General features: G+C 42.8%; 1 protein-coding gene across 2 annotated transcripts in view; it reads left to right on the top strand.

The window, feature by feature from the left end:
- Positions 1-22,922, top strand: part of ARHGEF9 (Cdc42 guanine nucleotide exchange factor 9) — a 272,440-nt gene that overhangs the window by 20,800 nt on the left and 228,718 nt on the right. For both annotated transcript variants that reach the window (XM_035113485.2, XM_035113484.2), the window contains exon 2: positions 9,880-12,155. In XM_035113485.2, coding sequence (XP_034969376.2) covers positions 9,951-12,155 — 2,205 coding nt within the window. In that variant the 5' untranslated portion in view covers positions 9,880-9,950. The remainder of the gene's footprint in view (positions 1-9,879; positions 12,156-22,922) is intronic.

Genomic DNA, 22,922 nt, shown 5'->3' with positions numbered 1-22,922 from the left:
CACAGAACTTTTGTTTAAGGTTTTTGGCAAAAAAAAATTGGTCACAACTTTATTGATTACAGAATGTGAGTGGTTGCTTAGGAATTGGTTCACGACTATCTGTTCGCACCTAGAGGTAGGAACAGAACTGACACCCGCAAGCCTGCGAAAGTCAATAAGGGAAAACATTTTTGGGGAGAGAATAGAGCTGGGTGCCAGGCCCTCACCTCTCCCCAAATGCTCCCCAGGGCTCTTGTGTGGCCCTAGCCGTTTGACAGGGGTTCGGACAAGAGCATGGTGAGCCCCTGGATTCCTTCAACGGAATACACTTGCAGCAGCAGCATTGTAGGGGCGGGCACAGCCAACCATACCCCCTCCACCAACCAAATTTAACCAATGCCTAACTGCAACCTTACAAATTGTGACAATTTTGCTACTCAGTAGGCAAAAAACCAAATGGTACTGGCCAATCAGCCAAATGGAAAAATTCCTACCAGGCCCCTGCCCCAAAGCAGACGACCCCATGACAGGCATAGCAAGGTCAAAGTGAACAGCCTTAAATATAGGGAAGGTGGGCGGGTGATCCGATGCATGCAGCTAAAAGAGGCAGCTCAACGCTGCATGCAGGGAATAAATAGCCCCTTGGCCGTCAATCATAAATTGCAATTTCATATTCTCCCCAATGACCAAGAGGTGCCCAATAAGATTTGTGGCCATCCAAACTAACGTGCCCAGCAACAGAGGGATGTCTTGTTTTCCCCCACCGCAACACATGCTCTCCATGAAGGAGAACACGCTCTGCCAAAAAAATCCCTCCCCAAATCTCTTGCTTTTTCAACAAGCCTTTTCAGGGGAGAGTCTTACTCTAGTCTGCTATCTGTACTGGATTTGTAATTGATTTTATTGTTATAGTTTTTATTGAGGTTTTTATTGTTAATCACTTTTGGATATCTTATGGGAAGCAATTCATAAATGAATTTATTTATATAGAATAAATGTGGCAAGGTTATGTGCACTTGGGGGTTTCTTTGGGTTTATTTATTTATTTATTAAATAAGTGTCTTTCTATTAATGTGTACTTTGGCCTGAATATTTATCAGGAAAGCAGTAGCAATGTATGATAATCTGGAAGTAGAATCTTCTTGGTTTTCCAGAACAGAAAACTAGACTCTCATCTCATCCCATTGTGTTGACTGTGTCAGATGGGTCTGTGTTGAGTTGAGTCACCCTGGATTCCAGAAGCAGTCAGAAAGGCCTTTTGTCCTTCATTTCCATGTTGGGTTTGGTTTAGTGTTATTTTTTCTATTCTTTTGTGTCTTCACTTCCCCCAGTAGTAATTCCACAGCAAGGAGGAAGTACAAAGCAAATAAACTCCAAAAACACACACACAAAAGGAGTAAGGGAAAAATAACCCTTTCAAATGGCTGCACAGGAACAATGGGGTCGGATATGTGCCTTCTGGGGAAAGGTTTCGACTGAAAGAGAGGAGCACGCAATCAGCACAGTCTTGGAAATGATAGTCTGTGAGCTATTTTGCGAGTAAGGAAATGGGTGATCTCCTGGGTCACTCCCAATGAAAAAAGAGTGTTTTGTCTCATGTTTTGGTTGAGGCAGTGAGTTGGGCATCAGGGCAACACTTTGTATAAACAAAGTTTGGTTTGTCTGCATTCATTCGTAGAGTTTATTACAGTTCTGGCACAGCATGGACTGATGTCATTTTATAGGCACTTACTGGGGAGTAAATCACATCAACTTGCTTCTGAATAAATGCACATGCCCAACTGTTTTGTTCTCTAATTAGGCATAGGTGGCACAATCCATATTGTGGAAAGATGGGTCACTTCTTAGGATGGTGGAGTGGGTCCTACTGCAAGCATTAATCCTGTATAGTGTTGGGGCAAGGCTCTGGATGAATGCTACAGGAAACCAGAGCTCTGGTGTTGCTTCAGCTGTCTCTATAGGAGCACTTTTTTTGCATTTGCATTTGCAAGCTCCACTTTCACTGAAAGGTAAGGTAAAGGTAAAGGGACCCTGACAGTTAAGTCCAGTTGTGAACAACTCTGAGGTTGTGGTACTCATCTCACTTTACAGGCCGAGGGAGCCAGCGTTTGTCTGCTCTGCAGACAGTTTTTCTGGGTCATGTGGCCAGCATGACTAAGCTGCTTCTGGTGCAACAGAACACCAACACCAGAGCAGCGCACAGAAACACCATTTACCTTCCCACAGGAGCGGTACCTATTAATCTACTTGCACTTTTGGGGGGGGGGGCATGCTTTCGAACTGCTAGGTTGGCAGGAGCTGGGAATGAGCAACGGGAACTCACCCTGTCGTGGGTATTCAAACTGCCGGCCTTTTGATCCGCAAGCCCAAGGCTCAATAGTTTAGACCACAGTGCCACCCGCATCCCAGGAGCATCTGGTTTTTTTGCATTTGCAACCTCCACTTTCACTGAAAGGTACTCTTCTATTAAAGAGGCCCAGCCCACTCCAGCAGTCTTTTATGACTAATAGAGCAAGAGAGATTATGGCTAGATTGGGGCTTTTGTGACTGAGTCCTCTGAATCAAAGGATGGCAGTGCAACTTCCTTGGGCTGGAGGGGGCATTGACACCACAGGATCTTTTTGCAGGGCTGGCCCTGCATGAATTTCTGACTGAGACCTCAGTTTCATTCCCTGAAAAAGGGGAGTCTGATCTGCAAGGCCATGCCCAGGAATGGGTAGCAGTTCTACCTTGTTCATATCTGATTTTTATAACATGAGGGAGAGGAAGTTTCCTGGTCAGACATGTCTTCAGTAAGCTGTTTGGAAACACTTCAGTGCAAAACTTCACATTGCAATAAACATTTTTTTTTAAAAAAAAATGCTTTATTTGACCATTTCTGTTTTGGAAGAAAAGCAGCCAGTGTCCAACTGTTCCAGAACATGAGGATCAGTGCCTCATGCCACTTTGCTTCCAGAACTAAATCCTGCTGCTACTTTGTTGTAAGCCAATCCCCCCCAGGATGCTTAACAGCACCCACAGCAAATAGCAATTTGAAGGGGGGGGTGATTTTCAGCAAGAAAATGTCAGGAGGATCTGATCCAAATCAGGAGTTTGTTTCAGAATGAGGCCTGGAGGCAGTTTTTCATCAAAATGCAAGTGGCTAAGTAACCCTGCAGCTTGCAGGATTGCTTTCCCCCACATTTGTCCACTTGACTGCCTTGATCTGCAGAACTGACACTGTTAGATGTGCCACATAATACTCATTCCACACTTGTAATAAATTGGTCTTTTAGTGTGAACCTGGCCAATAGGGTGGGCTGAACCTGTTGTAGAGCTGACGTTGTTTGAGGATACACACATCAGCTCTATGGTGCTTCTATAGGGATGGATGGATTTATTAGCTTTGGTTTCCAATCTTAAACTCAGTTATCCACATTTCTGCAGCTATTTGCATTTCTTTTTAAACCTCTTGAGAATAAATCCTCATTTTAGTGCCCTCCCTGATATACACATTTTGTGTGCAATTCTGTCTAACGTATACATCTTTGCAGAGCATTTTTTTCATCTACGGTGAATTTCTATATGCTATTTTCATTAATGTATGCATTTGTGTGTACATCACTTGGCTGGAGAAGTGCATTGCAAAATTTGGAAAAGTGAATTTTGAAGGATGTCTGAGGCTCAGTTTGCATAATGTTTTGAAAAGTGCAGATTAAGTAGGTTTACCCTTAAAAGTGAATTTCATCAAATTTCTGCATCGCAATGCCTGCACAAACCATTTTAGACATTTTGGATTTTTAAAAAGCACTCTAGCTTTAGCAAAGCCAAAACCAGCCACAATACGTGATAACCAACATTACTGCAATAGACAGTGTAAATTTTGTTACGATGCTGAGGGCACTTACTGAATAATGCCTGTGATGAACTGTGCACACATTCCCTCTTCCATCCCTGTGCCCAAAGCAATTTGAAACTTGAACAAATAATGGTGGTTTTTTATTTTTTTTAAAAAAAGCAAGAAAGGGCAAGTGCATATTTGCATTGTTTAATCTACACTGATGCATTGTGTCTAGCTTAGCTAGATTAGTTTCAACACTTGTTTGATTTGTATTGGACAGGGTGAAGCCGCCGCATTGAGCATTAGAACAATGAAAAAATGTGCAATGCTCTCTCTCCTCCATGAAGGCTCTCTACTTGTTCTTTAACTCTGCACGTGCATGATAGCCGTAAGACATGCTGCTCTCTTTGCTTCATAAAAAAATGTATACAACTGAAGCCCAGTCGAAACATAAGATGTGTCTGTGGTTGGAAATAAACAATAGCTTTCAAGAGAATTGATGATGGTTTGACAGAGATGCGCTTTTCAATGCAGCGTCTATTTACGTATTTCTTGTCTCCCACTTCAGGCTACTCACTCCACCCACTCACCTACCCCCCAATTAAATTTAATTAGTCTTGGCTTCCCACAAAAACCTCTAAATTGTGCCTCCTAATCAGAAACTCTACATTTACTATACAAGTTGCTTTAATGCAAATTTCAATAACCCATGTAATTTCCCAGATATTTCACTTTAGGGGGGAGTTTTCATCCCATTTCATCTTAAATTGTGTGCAAGCCCTAATTGCTCTATGGTGATAACCTCCAGGGGTGGGGGAGTGGTGCTAGTCTGTTGCAGGAACCCCCCCCCCCCAGTACTGTTACATCATAAAAACAAAGAGATTTATTAGCCTTTCATATATTTATCAGATGAAGTGGAGTCTAGCTAGTCCAACAAAGCTTTTGCCTTCATACTTTTTAGTCTGTAAGCTACTACAAACCCTTTGATATTCTTGCTCCTCTATTGGCTTTCGTCATAGCAGATTTTCAGGAATTTGAAACTTTTTTTCTTAGACCTGCCTCCCCTCCCCACACTCCAAATTTTGTACTCTGAGGCTGTGCACAGGGACGCAACATGGTGCTTTCCACTCCTATCAACAGCAGCCAGCATGGCGAATGACCAGGGATGAAAGGAATTGTAGTGCACAGCATCTGGAAAGTACCATATGGGTTGCCCCTGTTGGTAGTTGGTGTTTATTTAACAATTTTAAGCAGATCCAGTCCTGTTGGAATCAAGGGAATTAAGTAGGTATCCACATATCAAACTCACCACTCACCTCCTATACATAACATAGGAATAACTCTCTCATTGGCTAGAGATGTTTTAGCAAAGAATGCCATAGGTGTGTTGCTATCTTGTATGCTTTGATCATTGTCTTATTACGTGGAGCAGGGTTGGGGAACCTGGGCCCCCCCTCCAGGGGTGATAGGAAGTATAGAGTCCACACTGAGTTTCCATGACCTGGGCAATGATACTCTGTTATATCACATTGTCCAAGGCAGGCATCCCCAAACTGCGGCCCTCCAGATGTTTTGGCCTACAACTCCCATGATCCCTAGCTAAGAGGACCAGTGGTCAGGGATGATGGGAATTGTAGTCCAAAACATCTGGAGGGCCGAAGTATGGGGATGCCTGGTCCAAGGTGATCTGGTGCTTTGTTTGAATTGAAATAACTTTGATATCAAGGATCACCACCAGATGAATTTTTGCAGCCCAGGGTAGGGTTTGAACGGTTGACCTTCCTTGAGTGAAAAAGCTTTTGCATCCTGCTGTTTGATCTCCTCCTTCACTTTGTCTCCTTCTTGCTAATAAAAGAGCTTAATGCTTTGCATACAACATGTTTTTCAGCTGATGTATTAAAAAAACCCTATGGCTTTAATTCCACGACTTTTCCTGCAGCAGACCTTCATTTCCTTTAGGGACTTGGTACTGGGATATCTTTTCGTTTGGCTTTTTAGAATACTAGGGTTTTCCTCAGCAGACGTAACAATCACTGTTTGATTCCTACCCTCCCCTGCAAAGAAACCGATATAAGAGAGCTATGATGAGCCTGTTGCATGAAGAAGAATCCCATGACATTTTAAAGATTAACCAATTGTATTATGGCATCAGCTGATGTTGTGAGATCCCAAACTCTGAGTTGATCAATGACCTGAGTTGTTACATAGGCTGCTGTATCTGATGTATGCAAGGAATTGGGGAAGGGTGGGAACTTAGTAGAGCATCTGCTTTGCACACAGAAATGCCCAGGTTCAATCTCTGCAGCTCCAGGTAGAACTGGGAATGTCCCCGTCTAAAACACTGGACAACCATGGCATGAGTCAATTAAGGCTCCTTCTGGTGATCCTATGACCTCCCCAGATCCTATGATCCTATGACCTCTGGTGATCCTATGACCTCCCCATTGGCCCTAGCGTACCCCTCATGCCTGTTCTGGGTTAACCAGAAGCACAGGTGGACCAAGACAGTTTGGTGCAGCTATAAAGGTGAGGTGAGTGACTGATAGGGGTGGATGAATCTGTCCACTTTGGTTCCTCTCAAATTCTCATTTCCCCATTCCCCACATTTCTACAGCAATTTGTGATTTTTTTAAAATTTAAAAATATCATTCGCATACCACTGTGAATTTAGCCAATTATACACATTTTTGTAAGCAGTTTTATCCCATGCATGTGTTTTTGCAAGCTGCTCCCCCTAATACAATGCATTTCTTTCCTTTCTTCCTGCCTATCACCCTTGCCTTCCGCTATGCAAAGTGAGGTGATTGTCCAGGGCTTTCATAAGAGATGTATTTTGGCATTCTTCTCCCTGTGCAATCTGCACAATGGAGAGAGGACTGTGGGCTGTGTTTGCAGGTGCCTCCCCTGCCCTTCAAGCCCAGGATTCTCAGAATTTAGCCTGCCACTATCTCCACACGGCCACGCACAGAAAACACACAGCTCTCACTGGTTACTTGCCCCAGTTGCATTGAAGAAGCTGTACCATGAAAGAGATATTCCTGTCGCTATATGACAAACATCTGTTTCCTCCTATTTTTTGAATGCAGCATATACTGCCGGAAATGCTGGGGGGCTTTCTTTCCTTTTTCTGGGTAGGAGGGATGTTGTATGCCCTGGATCTAAAGAATGTTTGGAGCAGAGAGGTTTCTCTTGAGGGTTGTATGATTGTTACTCAGTTTCTCTCTCCCCCCCTTCTCTTTTTATCTTCCTGGAGAGGAACGGATATGAGTACTGTACGTTGAAGCCAGGTGGAACTTCCTTGGCTTGCTTTGGCGTCTTTGGGAAAGTGCAACTCTCTGTGCTTAATGTTATGTGCTCTCCATGTCCAAGAAAGCAATGGCCCAAATGCTCAATTCTCTTGTCTTTTTCTGTTCTGTAGCAGTATCAATGAAGGGGACCATTTGCCTCAGGATCCAATGTGGCTTATTTTATAATCTATAACTAGTTCTCAAAGACAATTGATATCAAAAAATGCTATCACTGCCCTTGTTGAGCAAACTGTACGTTTCCAAGCACAATTCAAAGTGTTGGTGCTGACCTTTAAAGCCCAAACGGCCTCGGCCCAGTATACCTGAAGGAGCGTCTCCACCCCATCATTCTGCCCAGGCATTGAGGTCCAGCGCTGAGGGCCTGCTGGCGGCTCCCTCATTGGGAGAAGTGAGGTTACAGGGACCCAGGCAGAGGGCCTTCTCAGTAGTGGCCCTTGCCCTGTGGAACACCCTCCTGTCAGAATTCAAGGAAATAAGCAACTATCCAACTTTTAGAAGACATCTGAAGGCAGCCCTGTTTAGGGACGTTTTATTCTGTTTTTAATGTTCTGTTGATAGCCACCCAGAGTGGTTGGGGGAACCCAGCCAGATGCGTGAGGTAGAAATAATAAATTATTATTATTATTATTATTATTATTATTATTATTATTATTATTATCATCATCACTAAGTTGTTGTTGGTACAAAGAGACACCTCATAGAGAGAGATGCCTGGTATTTATTTCTTATTTTTTAAAGCTCAAAGGGTCTCTCTGTTGTGTACAGTAATCTTAGGTATTGGCACAAATGTCACTGTCTATCTCTTTCTCCTCCTCCTCCTAAAAATCATTCTAAACTATTCTTACAAACTAGTGATTGGCTGGAAGTTCAGGATTCTTGTGAGTCAACTCCTGAATTGATAAGCGAAAGGGAAATCACCTAGCACTGTCCCTTTGTTTACGGAAGACTTGAGTATGCAGAGAGCCTCAAGGTGGTGGTGGGTGGAGACTTGGCACCACGAAGGCTACCGTAGCTTGCTGTTGGCTTGAAGGCACTTGGCACTCCCACACTTCTGTGGGTACCACCCAGCTAGGATCTGGCCTTGTTGCAACTTGTTCTCTTTAGATGGAAAGAACAAGCCTGATAAACTTTCTCATTGTTATGAAACATAAACATCCTGTTTGAATGGATGCTTCCTTTTCAGTTCATCCCTCCTTTTCTCTCCATTTGAGCTCTATGAAAAGCCCAGCCATTCATAAATTGGCAAGGATCAACAATGGTGGAAAATCAAAGCATTGGCCTTTTGTGCACTTTCGTCTCCCTGTAGGATATGTACACACAAATACACATTGCAAGAGGCCTCAGGAGAAGGAGTGCCTAGCCATTGGCAAAGCTTTGCAAGGAGTGCATTTATCTTCATAAAGGGACCATTTTTCATGTTCATATTTTCTGTCTTCATCAAACCAAGGCATACATGGTGTACAAATTTTGTGTCTGCCTTAAAAACTACTGAGCACAATTTTAGATCTTAAGTCTGCAGGCTTAAGTCTCTTAATTTTTTGCTAAGTGATTAGATGCAGATGCTGCACATAAGATGCTGCGTAGACATGAGGTTGCGTCAAAATGGAGCTCCCAGAAATCTGGCTCTAGCACCTTTTCTTGAATCCAGCTAAGTCATATGCAGGGTGGACTCATTGAAATTAATGCACCTAAATTAGTCACATCCATTAATGTCAATGGGTCTTCTCTGAATGTGTCTAGTCAACCTCCTCTCTCCTACAATACCAGGCCTCTATCTCCAGTGCACACATGTGCTTCCAGTGCACCACCAAGACTGCACTATACATCTGTTTGAGCATTTTGTCAACTGACTGACATCTGTGGGGTGTGAACTGAACCGTGTGACCATAGGTTCTAATTTTATTTCTTTTTCTTATATATAACCTGTGGGACTAGGTTTGCTCTTGCCCCATAAATGTGCTGGTTCCTCTTTGTTCCCTGTCCCCAGTATCCTCTACCACCCACCCACCCACCCACCCCTGGTGCTGACACTGGGGGACAAACTAGATGTGACATTTGTTATGTGGCTGGCCTTGAGTGATTTATTTTTCTTTAACAAATGGCTGGAATGAGGGGGAAGCTAAAACTTATTCCCATTGTTTCTACTGCAGTCCCAATTGAAATTGCTCACCATATACCAGCTAATTGGAAGAAAGCCCCCATTGGTGCTGTTGGAAACTTTCTCCTCATTGCAAATAGGTGCCAGGCAGGGGTGGGGATAAGAGTTCATGTTCCCCTCCCCAATGTCACAGTCCTGATCCATATAGGAGGGCTTTATACCGTCTACTCATTAAAAAAACCCCAGCCATGCAAGGCCAAACCACAGGACCAAGCCACCTGGAATGCACTTCCAGTTTCACAATGGAGATAATGTGTGTTTTATAGCATAAGATGTAGCAGTTGAGGTCAATATTGTTCCTTATTCATTCCTTGAAAGCATGTATATTCAGCAGTACTGGAAACAAACAGAAATGTTTGTTTTAGATAGAATATCCCTGTGATTTATTAAGAAATGTATTCAAAGGCATTACTTACTCAGCTTATAGAAAGTGTTTACGTTTTTGTGTCTCTGTGTTTTGGGAATTTCTGTGAGTGGTCTGCAAATTAGCCCTTGTAATGATCCAGCTGTTAGATGCCATTATCAAAAATTCAACTTTCCTTTCTCTAGCTCTCTCTCTCTCTTTTTAAAAGGCACAGAAACTAATCGAATTGTTTTCTGTTTACCCCCTTAAGCTCTGCAGAACGTAAGCATCTGGTGGTGATGGAGCTGTGACATTTGGACGTTGGATTTGTTACCTGGAAGTATGGAATTCGGTGACAGCTGCCAACATGGTTGCTCTAGGCCAGTTCCAAATGGATATGGAAACAAGATTTTTCAAACTAATCAAAAGGAAAGATCCAGTGATTTTAAGCGTTCTAATTCTTGTGATTTCAATGATGATGAAAAGGAGGATGGAGCCAAGCATAAGAAGAAGACCAAGGGCAGTCGGATTTGGAATTTTGTCAACCTCAAGAAAGCATCCTCCATGAATTCCAGGAGACCCCAGTCCATGATCCTCTTTGGAGATAATACCGAGATCTTGGAGCAAAATCGTAAGATGTCCTTAATGGAAAGGGTGAGGTCTTTCAAGAAGCTAAGATCATCTGGTATGGCCAAGAGTATGTCCAAAACCAAGGCTGTTATTATCTCTGTGGAAGCTCAGGAAGATCTTGAGCAAAAAGCACTTCACCGAATTAAGAAGCTAAGTAACAATCAGCGTCCATACCGCCATTCCTATGCAGGCCATATTGAGGATTTGGATTCTTCTTTTGAAGATGTCGAGGTGAATAGTTGCGTGCTAGATATCGCTGCCAGTGAAATTAAATGGCACAAGAATTTTGGCACTGAAATAAACAGCGACAGTACTGATAATGACTGTCACAACATGCCATTGGCTCAGAGGTGCATGGCTCCAGAATGTGAGAATTCTCAGGAATCTGGTGTTGCACAAGGGGGCCCTCAAAGGAGATGTTCTGTGGCTGCTTCTGAGACTAAAAAAGGAAGAAGTTCTGGGGTCTGGAGTTACATCAAAGGGATTTCATTGACCAGCAAGGATAGTGAAAAGCTGCCCAACATAAGCAGGGAACCCAATTTTCAGGACATGGGAAATGCAACAGATGATCCCACTTCTTATTTTGACTTTGATGTGGGATGTGAGGAGAGTGTTGGCCAGTCTCAAAGGGTTAAGGGGGGCCACTTTGGTGGGGTTTTTCGATTCTTCAACAGCTTTGCTAGGAAATGGCGGGGCTCTTCGAAAGAACAAAGGCCAAACTCCAGTTCCAGACGCCGAAGGCAGGAATCAACTCCTCACCGGCAGCCTCTGGTCATCATAAATGATAAAGCCAGCAGTTTCTCTTCCCCAGGATTGTCTCTGGATTCCGGAATCTGGGATAACCGTAGTTCAAAAAGTTCCGCTGGTAAAGGGCCACCCCAGGAAAGCACAGATGCCGATAATTCCCATGAAGTCTTCAGTGAGAATAGCAGTTTCAATGAAGTTTCACCCCCTGCCATAAGTTTGACAGCTTTTTGTCAAACAGGCTTTCTCAGTGACTGTTCATTTCTTGATGTGCCCCAGGTCCAAGAGCCACTTCTTGAAAAAGTAGACAACTGGGGCTTAAGTGCTGCTCCAGTAGGCACCTGGGTATTAGAGTCTTGGGTAGAAGGCAATACTGAACACTCTGCTGATACCCCAGTGGACCCCAATAGCTTCGATATTAGTGATTTAAAGACTCAGGATTTGACTAAGATGGATGTTAGGGATATCAAAAATGCTTCTCTAAATTATGAAGGGTTTTGCAACACTGAGCTGGATTTGGAGGTTTTTTGTAAAACTGATGAGGGTACACCAGGCCTAAGCATTGTATCAGAGGATGTTAATGTTGTACCATGTAGTGTTGTTGATGCTCCAGATGATGGTCTGGCTTGTCCTGTAGTAGATGCTAGAGCTCTCCATAGGGCTGCAGCAGATGCAGAGCACCTGGTGAGAATTTCACGAATTAGCGCAGACCTGGAGCTGATGACACCAGCAGATATCACAGATGCTGGGACTATATTAGCACATAGCCAGATCCTGGAGAGTTTTCCAAAGGATGGACAGCCCTTGGCTACTGTACAAGCAGACAGCCAAGATTTAGCAAGGACTCGAGTAGATGCCCATAATTCAGAAATTTATCCTGTGGATACTGAGAACATTAGTACTACTCTGTCTGCTTCTCAAGGTTTGTGCAGCATCTTGGAGGATGTTCACAACCCTTGTGCATCTGCTTCTTTATGCTGCCAAAGCTACAGCCAGCAAGTGCCAGATCGGGAGAATTTTCCCATCAAAATGAACGGAGACACCTTCCAATTACATCCAGATCCGGTGTGGAAAGCTCGCAAAGCGCAACGCCCCAAATGCAGGGGAGTTCATCATCCAGTTCAGATGAGTGTGTGTACAATTGTCCCCTTCGCTGAATTCAACAGTGCAAAGGTAGTATCTTGCTCCAATTAGGCAGTATGTCAAATCTCATTTGGGTTTATTGCTTCTTCCCCTCTTCCTTCTATTCTTAAAGCAAAACTATGTGTGCACAATGTGCTAATTGCAGATCTTTTGAATTCTGTGATCAGAAAAGCTGCATTCTGCAACCCATATTTTTTTTGTACATCCTTTTTTGTTATAATATTCCTTTCCTGCTTGTCAGGAGATTTCTATGGATTGCAGACACCAACCACTTTGTCAAACTGCCCTTTTTGCATAGTGATTGATTACAAGGGACACTTGGATCCAACAATGTAATACACTAGAACAATCTTTCTCCAACCTGATACCCTCCAGATGTTTTGGACTACAACTCCCATCAGTCTAGCTAGCATGTTAGTGTTGGCTGGGACTGATTAGAGTTGTAGCCCAAGACATCTGGAGAGCGCCAGGTTGGTGAAGACAGTACTGAAAGAACTGTGACTTTTAAAAAGCAAAAAGCAAACACTAAACACAGTTGCAAATATGCTATTGGTAACCAGTGGCAAGTGTGCTCCAGGAATTTTGCATCTCAATGTATATTTGGTATTTCTTTTTACTGCATTATCTTTCTATCTATTCTCAATCTGATCTATATATCCAATCTATAATATGGTATTAGGCCTGTGACAGCAAAAAATTAAGACCTTGCCAGAGCTTATTTTTCTGTAGTTCTTTCTGTGGATTTTTTTCCTCGATAGAGGACATATCTTTTCTGCCTGTCTGTTCCTGATAATGTGCTAGGCCTCTATTCTGTGCAAACACCCTTTCGTTTGTTCAAATTGAAATGTACAGAACACTTCAAGTAGAGAGAACTGACGTTTACTTGGCAATTTGGGGTCATCTCTGGAGGATACGTGCCAGTAGGGTCTAAAGTGAGTGGGGTGCATCCCCCCTTTTAAATCCACCCCCTTTCCCTCTGCTTTCCTTGCCACCTAAATGAAATTAGACACAGTACAGGACAGATGCACAAGCATAAATGCCAGGTTGCACTGTGCTGACCTCCTTGCTACCTCACCCTTCACCCTTCTGGTAAGGAACCCACCTGCAGGGAAGCTAGCTCATTGACCTGGCTTGCCATTTTTGTCAGGGTGATGTGAAAGCACTCAAAGGTTTCCCGACCAAGTTTGTCACATGTAATTGGCAGTTACTCTCTGTTACGGGTTAATCCGTAAATTAGCCGGGAGTTGGGGTGGCTGAATCTCTGTAATCTTACCGTTGAACTCTATCACTGCATTTCCATGATTTCCACAGGGCAGGCCTGTGAATGTGAGCAAAATATGTGCATTTTCACTCTCCTGTGGTTGGCTTGCCGCAGTTTACAGGGGGAAAAGTGCTCCTAGTCCAGTGAATGCGCTGACACAATACAACAGGAACCTCCTCCCCCGAAAAAGCCCAACAAGCACAGGGATTAAGCTGATAAGAGCAACCTGTTGACTCCTGGGCCTTCCGGCCTCAAGCGTTCAGGAGCCTCTTGCTATTTTTGGCCAGAGGAACATCAAGAGCAAAAGGGATACAAAAATACCCCTCCCTGGCCTTTAACAATCCGTTTTTGGAGGCTCAAAGTGATGTCTAGAGAATTAGAAAAACGGATGTAGTTCAGTGGCGTTCTAGTTAGGGAAGAGGGCAGAATAGCTGTCAACCAGCTTCCATGTTTGGGAGAAAGGGTGGCATCAGGCACCAGTCTTAAAAATGCTGCAGAGAAAAAGCCTCTTGGAATGTTTATACTAATAGGCCTTTTGGCTGCTGTTCTTCCCACAAGGATGGCTGGGGAAACTTTTTCAGGAAACCGATTTGAAGCACAGGACAGTACATAGTGATGGGCAAACCTTGTTAATTTTTCTCTCTTTCTCAGTTGCTTGTTTATATAAAACCTTAAATTCATCCTGCTACATTTCCACATTGATTTGCAATTTAAAAAATAAAGTATTTGAGGGAATTTCTGTGTACTTTCATGTACCATTTTACCTAATATATGCATTTTTGCAAGCAATTTCCCCTAACAGAAAGCATTTTTGGAAAGCAAATTTACATAAATTTGAGCATTTTTTGTGTGTGCATTTTCCCCTAATACATTGGTGGGGGTGGGTTGTACAATATTTTTGCTTGCAATACTATATTGCAAAGTTCAAAGAAGTCTGAATTTCAAAGGATAGCTGCATTTCAGATGACACTTTGCAGAGCAGTCAACTTGGTTTCCTCCAGCTGTTGTGGATTAAAACTCCCATAATCTCTGACCAGTGGCCCTGCTAGCTGGGGCTGGTGGGAACTGGAGTCTAAAAATATTTGGATGGTTCCATGTTGGCTACCCCTGGTTTTTTTTGTTTAGGAAGTGCAAATTAAGTAGCTTCATGTTTAAATGTCAAATGAATGGGTTTCTCACCCATTTTTACCTGTATTTACATTAGCCTGGAATTGTGACTTACTAGGTGCTCAACACTGTAGCTTATTAAAGTGGCCTTCCTTTTGTTGCTGGGTGTGGAGTAGGAAACTGCATGTTCAATGAAACTGTATGTTCAATGACTTGGATTGGAAAGGTGCAATTGTTAGTGGAAGAATGATGGAGGAGGAGAAGGGGCTACTAAATTCTTAATTTATGTGCTAATTGTTTCCTAAAAATCCACCTCTGCTGCTTTTTACCTGGTGAAAGAAAATATATATAGCTCAGGACCCCAGTATGTTAAGGACTTCATCTTCTCACATGAACTTACTTGGATCTTGCACTTGCCATCTGAGGCCCATTCTCGTGCACAGTTCCCTCGAAAGGGTTGGTGTACATTGTGGCAAAAGAAGAGTCTTTTCAGTGGTGGCTCCCCAATTGTGGAACGCTGTCCTCAGGGAGGTGAGGCTGGAACCATTATTTTCAATTTTTAGGTGCTAAGTGAGGATGTTTCACTTTACCCAGACATTTGATTTTTAATTGTAACCATATGATATAATGGTGCCTAGCTTGAAGTTGTGTTCAACTGTTTTATATGGTGAGGTAGTACTTCTCCTTTTTGTAATAATATTGCAGGATGAGCTCCTTCAGTAAATAATATTTAAGCTTTTGTATTTGCATTACTTTTTATTTTTTTATAATTGTAAGTCACTTATGTAATAGCAGAAATAATAATAATAATAATAATACCCCAATACCCCACCCATCTGTCTGGGTTTCCTCAGCCACTCTGGGTGGCTTACAACGCATTAAAATGGTAAAAAAATTGTAGTTAGTAACATGCTGTTAACCTTTTAAAAAGTTATATTGACGCTTCGCTTTTTCCACATTTAAATTAGGGCTTGTTACCCAATTATTGAAACCATTGGCTCTTTGTAGGCTAACTCAGTAATGAACACCCAGCTACTGCATAATGCTAGCAGAGTTTGAGAAAATCTCAACTAGTTGCTGCTTATTGGGTTTTGCTTTGCACTTTTGCTTTTGCATTTTTACTGTGTAGCCCTGTTCATGACGCTGGTGGCACTGTGGTCTAAACCACTGAGCCTTTTGGGCTTGCCGATCGAAAGGTCGGCGGTTCGAATCCCCGCGACAGGGTGAGCTCCTGTTGCTTGGTCCCAGCTCCTACCAACCTAGCAGTTTGAAAGCACGCCCTAAAGTGCAAGTAGATAAATAGCAGTGGCAGGAAGCTAAATGGCATTTCTGTGCTCTGGTATGGGTGTTCTGTTGCACCAGAAGTGGCTCAGTCATGCTGGCCACATGACCCGGAAAAACCGTTTGTGGACAAACGCTGGCTCCCTTGGCCTGTAAAGTGAGATGAGCACCGCAACCCCAGAGTCATCTGCGACTGGACTTAACTGTCAGGGGTCCTTTACCTTTTAGCCTTGTTCATATGTAGTAATCCCAGTCTGATAAACCATGGTTTATCAGATTAAAAATGAATCCTCCCTTCTTTTGTGCACATTGATGCAATATTTTTTGTGTTTGTTAAACCATAGCTTCCTATTAGTATCTGAATTAGGAAACTCTGGTTTCAGCTCTGACTACAAGTAAGGATTTCAAGTTGCTGTTTCATGATTGTAGACAGAATTTAAACCACACTTTCCCCATTTAGATATAATGGAAAACTGCTTTGACAAATTGTAGTTATGAAGACTTGCATAAAAAAGAGGAAACACACCCCCTAAAAAAGACAAGAGATGACCCAGATTTGTGTAGATTTGAGGACCCAATGTGGTGTAGTGGTTAGAGTGCTGGACTACAACCTGGGAGACAAGCATTCTAGCCCCCACTCAGCTGTGAAGCTCACTGTCTCTTAGCCTAGCCTACCTCACAGGGATGCTGTGAGGATGAAATGGGGAGAGGAAAATCTGTGTCCACCCCACTGAGCTCTGTAGAAGAAAAAAAAAGGTGGAATAGAAATGTAATAAATAAGCAAACAAACAAATAATAAAAATTGCACAGTAATTTTATAATTACTGTAGTTGCACATTTAAAAATAATTACCAATAATTACCAGCAGACAGCATGATGGGTTGCTTCCATGCACCAGACTTCTAGTTGGTCACACTTCTGTTGCTTCTAATCCAGAGGTAGATGGGGAGGGGTAAGGCAGTGAGGAGGTTGCTATGGAGCAAACACACCAGACTGGCTCTGCCGGTGCTTCTGCACTGCCTTGACTTTAGGGATGGGTGAGAAATCTGGTTCAGTTCACATTGAAAGGTAAACCTACCTAATTTGCTCTTTCTGAAAAAAATACACAAACTGAAGCATAGCTATCATTTGAAATTCACATTTTCTCCAAATCTGGCAGTTCTCCAGCCAAGTAATCAGTGCAAAAATACGCATGCTTAGGGTAAAGTGTGCTTTAAAAGGTGTACATTTAGTGGAAACAACATACCAGATGTGCATTATGTTAAGGCAAATATAAATATTAGGGGAAATATGCTTTGCAAAAATGTGTATATTAGGCAGCATTGCATACAAAAATGTGTACTTAGCAAAACAACATAAAACATTTGGTTACATAAAACATGCTCAATACCCACACGAGACGTAACCAGCTGTACTCTTGTATAAATAAAGTGTATTATTCACTGTATCATATTGTAGATTTCAACAGAAATAAATCATAAAATACAGCAGAAAAAGCAGAAGAGTCAGTGGATCTGTTCACACTCTACTCAGTTCATGGATCAGGTCCAAACATATTCTAGTGTCCATTCCACCTGCATCTGTTCATCAGGTCCACGCAATCCACAAGAAGAGTTGTTATTGTTCCACAGAATCCTTTCACAAAGTCTAAGAGAAGAATTTCTGGAATATTAACTTTGTTCCGCCGTCCTGGGCTTCATCAGTAGTACAAGTGCTGGGTAATGTAAAATCATACAATGTTGTGACCACATTTACACACACAAAAAAATATAAATACCATAAACAACTGTCCATACCATATGTGATGTACCAAGATAGTGGATCTATGGCATAGTAGTAGCCGTGATAAACAGCAACTGTTACAATGTGGGGTTATATGAACAAGCACAATATTTATTTTAGTTACAGGTGTTGCCAATCTACAGATACAAAATTACTTTCTTAATCCATGCTCAGGTGTTATACATGTACATTAATAATAGACTTTGTGAAAGGATTCTGTGGAACAATAACAACCCTTCTTGTGGATTGCGTGGACCTGATGAACAGACGCAGGTGGAATGGACACTAGAATATGTTTGGACCTGATCCATGAACTGAATAGAGTGTGAACTGATCCACTGACTCTTCTGCTTTTTCCGTTGTATTTTATGATTTATTTCTGTTGAAATGAGTATAGCTGGTTATATCTTGTGTGGGTATTGCTACAAAAATGTGTGCATCATGAGAATTTCACACTAAAATGCTGCTTAAATTTCACAAGGATTTTTTTTTTAAAAAAATTGCAAACTGATATGGCAAACTGAACTTAATATTGAAGAAAATGAGAAACCGGGAGAAAGGGAAATTGATAGATTATCCCACTCTTTCTTTTCAGTTCCCAGCAATGACCCTGGTCTAGTCTGCATTCCTACAGCTGCTCCTCTGATGTGAGAGGGAGGGTGCCAGTACAAAGAAGGAATGTGGCACAGAATGACCTGGTGCTGACTATCTCCTCCCAAACCTGTGCTCATTTGGCAAGGCAATTGCAGTGCAGTGTCACAGCTCTAAGAGCCAAATAACATCTTACTTTATTGGTGTGAGTGCAATCAATGGGCTTCACTTTGAAGTTTAATCTGCAGCTTTCAGGGAGGGGGAAACATCAGGATCAGGCTTGTGGTATGTGGGAGAGTTTTGAAAAAGACCTTGCCCTCCTCCTCCAGTCCAGATGAAAATTATCTGCCCATAAGATTCATTTTAGCCTTAAGGAGGAATCTCCCATTCATGCTTTCTGGTGTGGATGTGGGTAATACCCACTGGGTATGTCATCAAGACCACAGGCAAGTGGGGGAAAGGGTTAATCACCCATGCGGCACAGTCCTGATCTCTTCCATACATGCACAGCTGCAATTAAAACTTTAAAAATAAAGCAGGCTAATTACACACAGAAAATTAAAATGAAACCTAGTTTGGAACTAAATTGTGCAGCTTGGTGTCTTGTCCAACACATGCAGACAGACAACTTTTATTACGGGTGGTGCTGTGGGTTAAACCACTGAGCCTAGGACTTGCCAATCAGAAGTCGGCGGTTGAAACCCCGCGATGGGATGAGCTCCCATTGCTCGGTCCCTGCTCCTGCCAACCTAGCAGTTCGAAAGCACATCAAAGTGTAAGTAGATAAATAGGTACCACTACAGCGGGAAGGTAAGCGGTGTTTCCATGCGCTGCTCTGGTTTGCCAGAAGCGGCTCTGTCATGCTGACCACATGACCTGGAAGCTGTACTCTGGCTCCATCTGCCAATAATGCGAGATGAGCACTGCAACCCCAGAGTCGGTCATGACTGGACCTAATGGTCAGGGGTCCCTTTACCTTTACTTTGAGGAAGATATACTTATTCAGGCAAGGAGTTGAAGAGGTTCAGCAGCAGATGCAGTGCTCAGGAGTCACAATGCAGGAGTTCAAGACCAGGGCAAAATGTTCAGAGCTGTATGGAAGTGATGAAGTTATCCTAACAAGTTTTCTTTCACCTCTTGGCAGCATTTAAAGGCAGGATTTGGGGTGCTCACTCATGAGACTCTCTCACCTTATGGGAATGTTGAGGCTGTTGAATGCACTCCTTCAGAGTGGGTCTGGGTCCCATCTGCAAAGGTAGCATCTAGTTCTAGGTGGCAAGGCTGAGCCCTCCTGTTCAGGTTCCCCCCTCGGCTTATCAAACCCCTCCTCTGCTTCCCCTAAGGGGAAGAGTCCTCTACACCCTCTTCCAAAGTGAGTGAAGCTGGAGTGGAAAGAGGAGCTCTCCCTTCTCCAGCCCAGGTTCCCACCATTCAGCCCCCTCATCTGTTTCTCCCTCCACCTATGTCAGAGCTTGCAAGTTCAAGCCCAACAACACTATGGGGCTCAGGACACTCAGTAGTGTTTTGACACTGACCCTCTCTATCCTGCTCCATTGAGCCTCAAGCCATCCTTAAATATTCAACATTTTAAAGATTCTGCTATTGCTTTGTAAGGAAGATGGTTGGCTTTCCTTCCTGGAGTTTTCTAAAGAGAAGTCAGATGGCCATCTGTCAGGAATTCTTCAGCTGTGATTGTAGCGGGTTGGACTAGATGATCCTTGGGACACCTTCCAACTCTAGATTCCATGATCGTATGGCAACATTAAGCTTTCCAGTGGCAGGTTTGCCCAGGGCTGAGGAAATGGATTCCAAACAGATTGATGCAAAGAATGTTGGGGAAAGGCTTTCCACATAAAATCAGGTACATGTAGAGAATTATTTTTACTCTCACTGAGCCTTCAATCTAATGCATCTATATCTCTCATAGTTAAATAAAGTTAAAAATACAGACAGCTTTTTTACATTGTAATCTTTTACTGCCCTCTACAGGCTGCTGGTCAAATGAGGGTTTTTGTTTTTAGGGATCTTGGAAGTACAGTAAAAATTTCCCAATCAGTTGGGTGAGATATAATTTTTTTATATTTAAATAATATACTATATAGAGTCTGGTTCAGATCTGATCTGTGCCGGAGAAGAATTTCAGGGCATGTAAAGCTCACTGCTCATTTGAGGTACTGGGGCAGAGCTTTCCAAATTGTATGCTGCAACACATTAGTGTGTCAGCTACAGTGTGTAGGTGTGTTGCACTAATGCTCCCCCAAACTCCTCCCGGGCAGGAAAGGGGTTAGTTTAACCTCCAGTTTTCTAGCAAAACTGAATTACTGTGTCGTGAATTGATGCATGTCTAAAAAGGGTGTCACCATCATGAAAAGTTTGGAAAGCTCTATTCTAGGGTCAAGTGTGCAGAAAAATGGAAATATTATACAGAACTACAGCATATTATACAGAACTACAGCATAGGAACACGGGTGGCGCTGTGGGTTAAACCACAGAGCCCTAGGCCTTGCCAATCAGAAGGTCGGCGGCTCGAATCCCCATGACGGGGTGAGCTCCTGTTGTTCGGTCCCTGCTCCTGCCAACCTAGCAGTTCAAAAGCATATTAAAGTGCAAGTAGATGAATAGGTACCGCTACAACAGGAAGGTAAACGGCGTTTCCGTGCACAGCTCTGGTTCGCCAGAAGCAGCTTAGTCATGCCGGCCACATGACTTGCAAGCTGTATGCCGGCTCCCTCGGCCAGTAAAGCGAGATGAGCCCCGCAACCCCAGAGTCGTTCACGACTGGACCTAATGGTCAGGGGTCCCTTTACCTTTTACAGCATATTAGGCAAAATTGCTCTGCAGATATGTTTGTGTTCAGCAAAATTGTAAATGTATGTATTAGGAGACAGGCACACTAATCCTGGTGTATTTTCACAAGGACTTTAAAAATAAAAGAATCACAGACTGATGTGGGACTTTGAAGAATTAGACTAAAAAGTGGAAAAATGAGAAACTGAGGGATCCTGAAATCAATGTATTTGCTGATATCTAATTTCATGTTTAAGGTTCAGCTCCACCCTGAAGAAATACTTTTCATTTTATTCTTACAGACACCACTGAGCATTCAATCTTATACATCGTTTCTTGCTCACAGAGCCTGTTTGATAATAAGGATTGCTGTGTAATCTGATTGCAATCACTGTGATAAGAAATTAAAGGATCATGCTAAACATTCAGCATTGACAGATTCCAGCTGGTTTTGCTTCTTAGCAAGGCATTTTCTCCAAGTTTGAAATCCCAGGAGCAGTAGCATGTTTGGTGCAATGACCTTGAATGTGGATCCTGTCGTGGCTGTTGCTTTGGCTTCCAATCACATCTCCTCTGCCCAACTCCCAGTGCATACAAATAAGGCGCTTTCCCATTTGCTTCTGTTCACTGAAATTTCCACAAAGTTCCTGACTCCCACATTATTTACCGCTCATGAACAGTGGCATTGATTGACAGCAGAGCTGGCTCAAATACAGGCTTTAGGATTGATTAGTTAGCATTGCATCAGTCTACTCTGCTGTATTTGTGTCTTCTTTAATGTAATAGTATATTGGCAGCAACAGTTGGCCATAACAGAATTCTCAGTCATTAAACCTCACGTCAGCCCACTGTATTGGAAAACTGACAAGAACTGGTGAATAAAAATAGGTAGAGAAGCTATTCTAAGGGTTTGAATTATTTGTGGTTAATAAACCACTTCTGAATTCCAACAAAGGCTGGCTTTCCTTTTGTTCTGTTTGATTTTGGAGATTTGGTCTTTATAAAACAATTATTATAGGTTTCAAAGCTTGTTACAGAGAATTGCATAATGGCACCTGGAATCTGTAGCCCACCAACATGGTGGCAGTCTCCTGTGGTTTTTCAGACATTGGGTGACCCTTCTCCCCTGCTGTTAATGTAGTCCAAGGCAAGAGGAGGGATGGAAGATTACTGAGTTCATGGTGGGCTGGTGACCTGTTCTTGGTTGGGTGGGTCACATGATGTTCAGATGTAGAGATACCGTGTTGGACTTGGCTTAAAGTCCCACTCAGCTGCATCTCTCATTGAGTAACCTTCAGGCTACCCTAGACTACCTTCAGAATTGTTCTGTGGGTAAAAGAGGGGGCAACTCCCCTTGTATACTGAATTGAGCTTCTCGCAGGGCATGTGGTTTACAAGTGTAAAACGTATTCGCTTTCCCCAGATTGACCAAAGGGAGGGATCATTCATTCAGTGGAGTCTCTTGTTTCTCAATCAATAGAAATTTTGTTTTAAATAACTTGTTCCTCACCAGAGTAGATAATGCACTTATGCCATCAATCATCTTTTGCAGCAATTGCCCCTATGAGGCCCACTGCTATCTGTCGTAGGGATGATGGGCAAGGTTGAGAAAGAAGAGTTGGTTGAAAAGGGAGGAAGACCGTGCAGAATCCTGAATGCTGGTTCAGTGCTGCTTTTATAATGGAAATGAAGTTTTGCTTTCTGCTTTCTTACTTTGAGAGGTTTGGAAGATGGCTACTGGATCTAAGAGGTTTTTAAAAGGCTTCAAGTGTTTCTAAGGAACTTGGGGAGGAGGGAGCCAGGAAGGCAAAAGCTTATGCCTGCTGCAATGAGGAGTGGAGCCTTAAAGGGGCATAAAGTTTAGAGGCGACAGCGTCTGACTATGCCTCGTAGGTCTGGATGCAGCCTGATAGACACAGAGAGGTGGTGATGAAATAAATAAATAAATAGAAGCACTAAGCAGAAATCAGGCTGCCCATGCTTATTGA

This window comes from Zootoca vivipara, chromosome Z, assembly GCF_963506605.1.
Source record: "Zootoca vivipara chromosome Z, rZooViv1.1, whole genome shotgun sequence".
Classification (NCBI taxonomy): domain Eukaryota; kingdom Metazoa; phylum Chordata; class Lepidosauria; order Squamata; family Lacertidae; genus Zootoca; species Zootoca vivipara.
The sequence above is the reverse complement of the archived record's forward strand: the minus strand, read 5'-3'. Positions and strand labels throughout refer to the sequence as shown.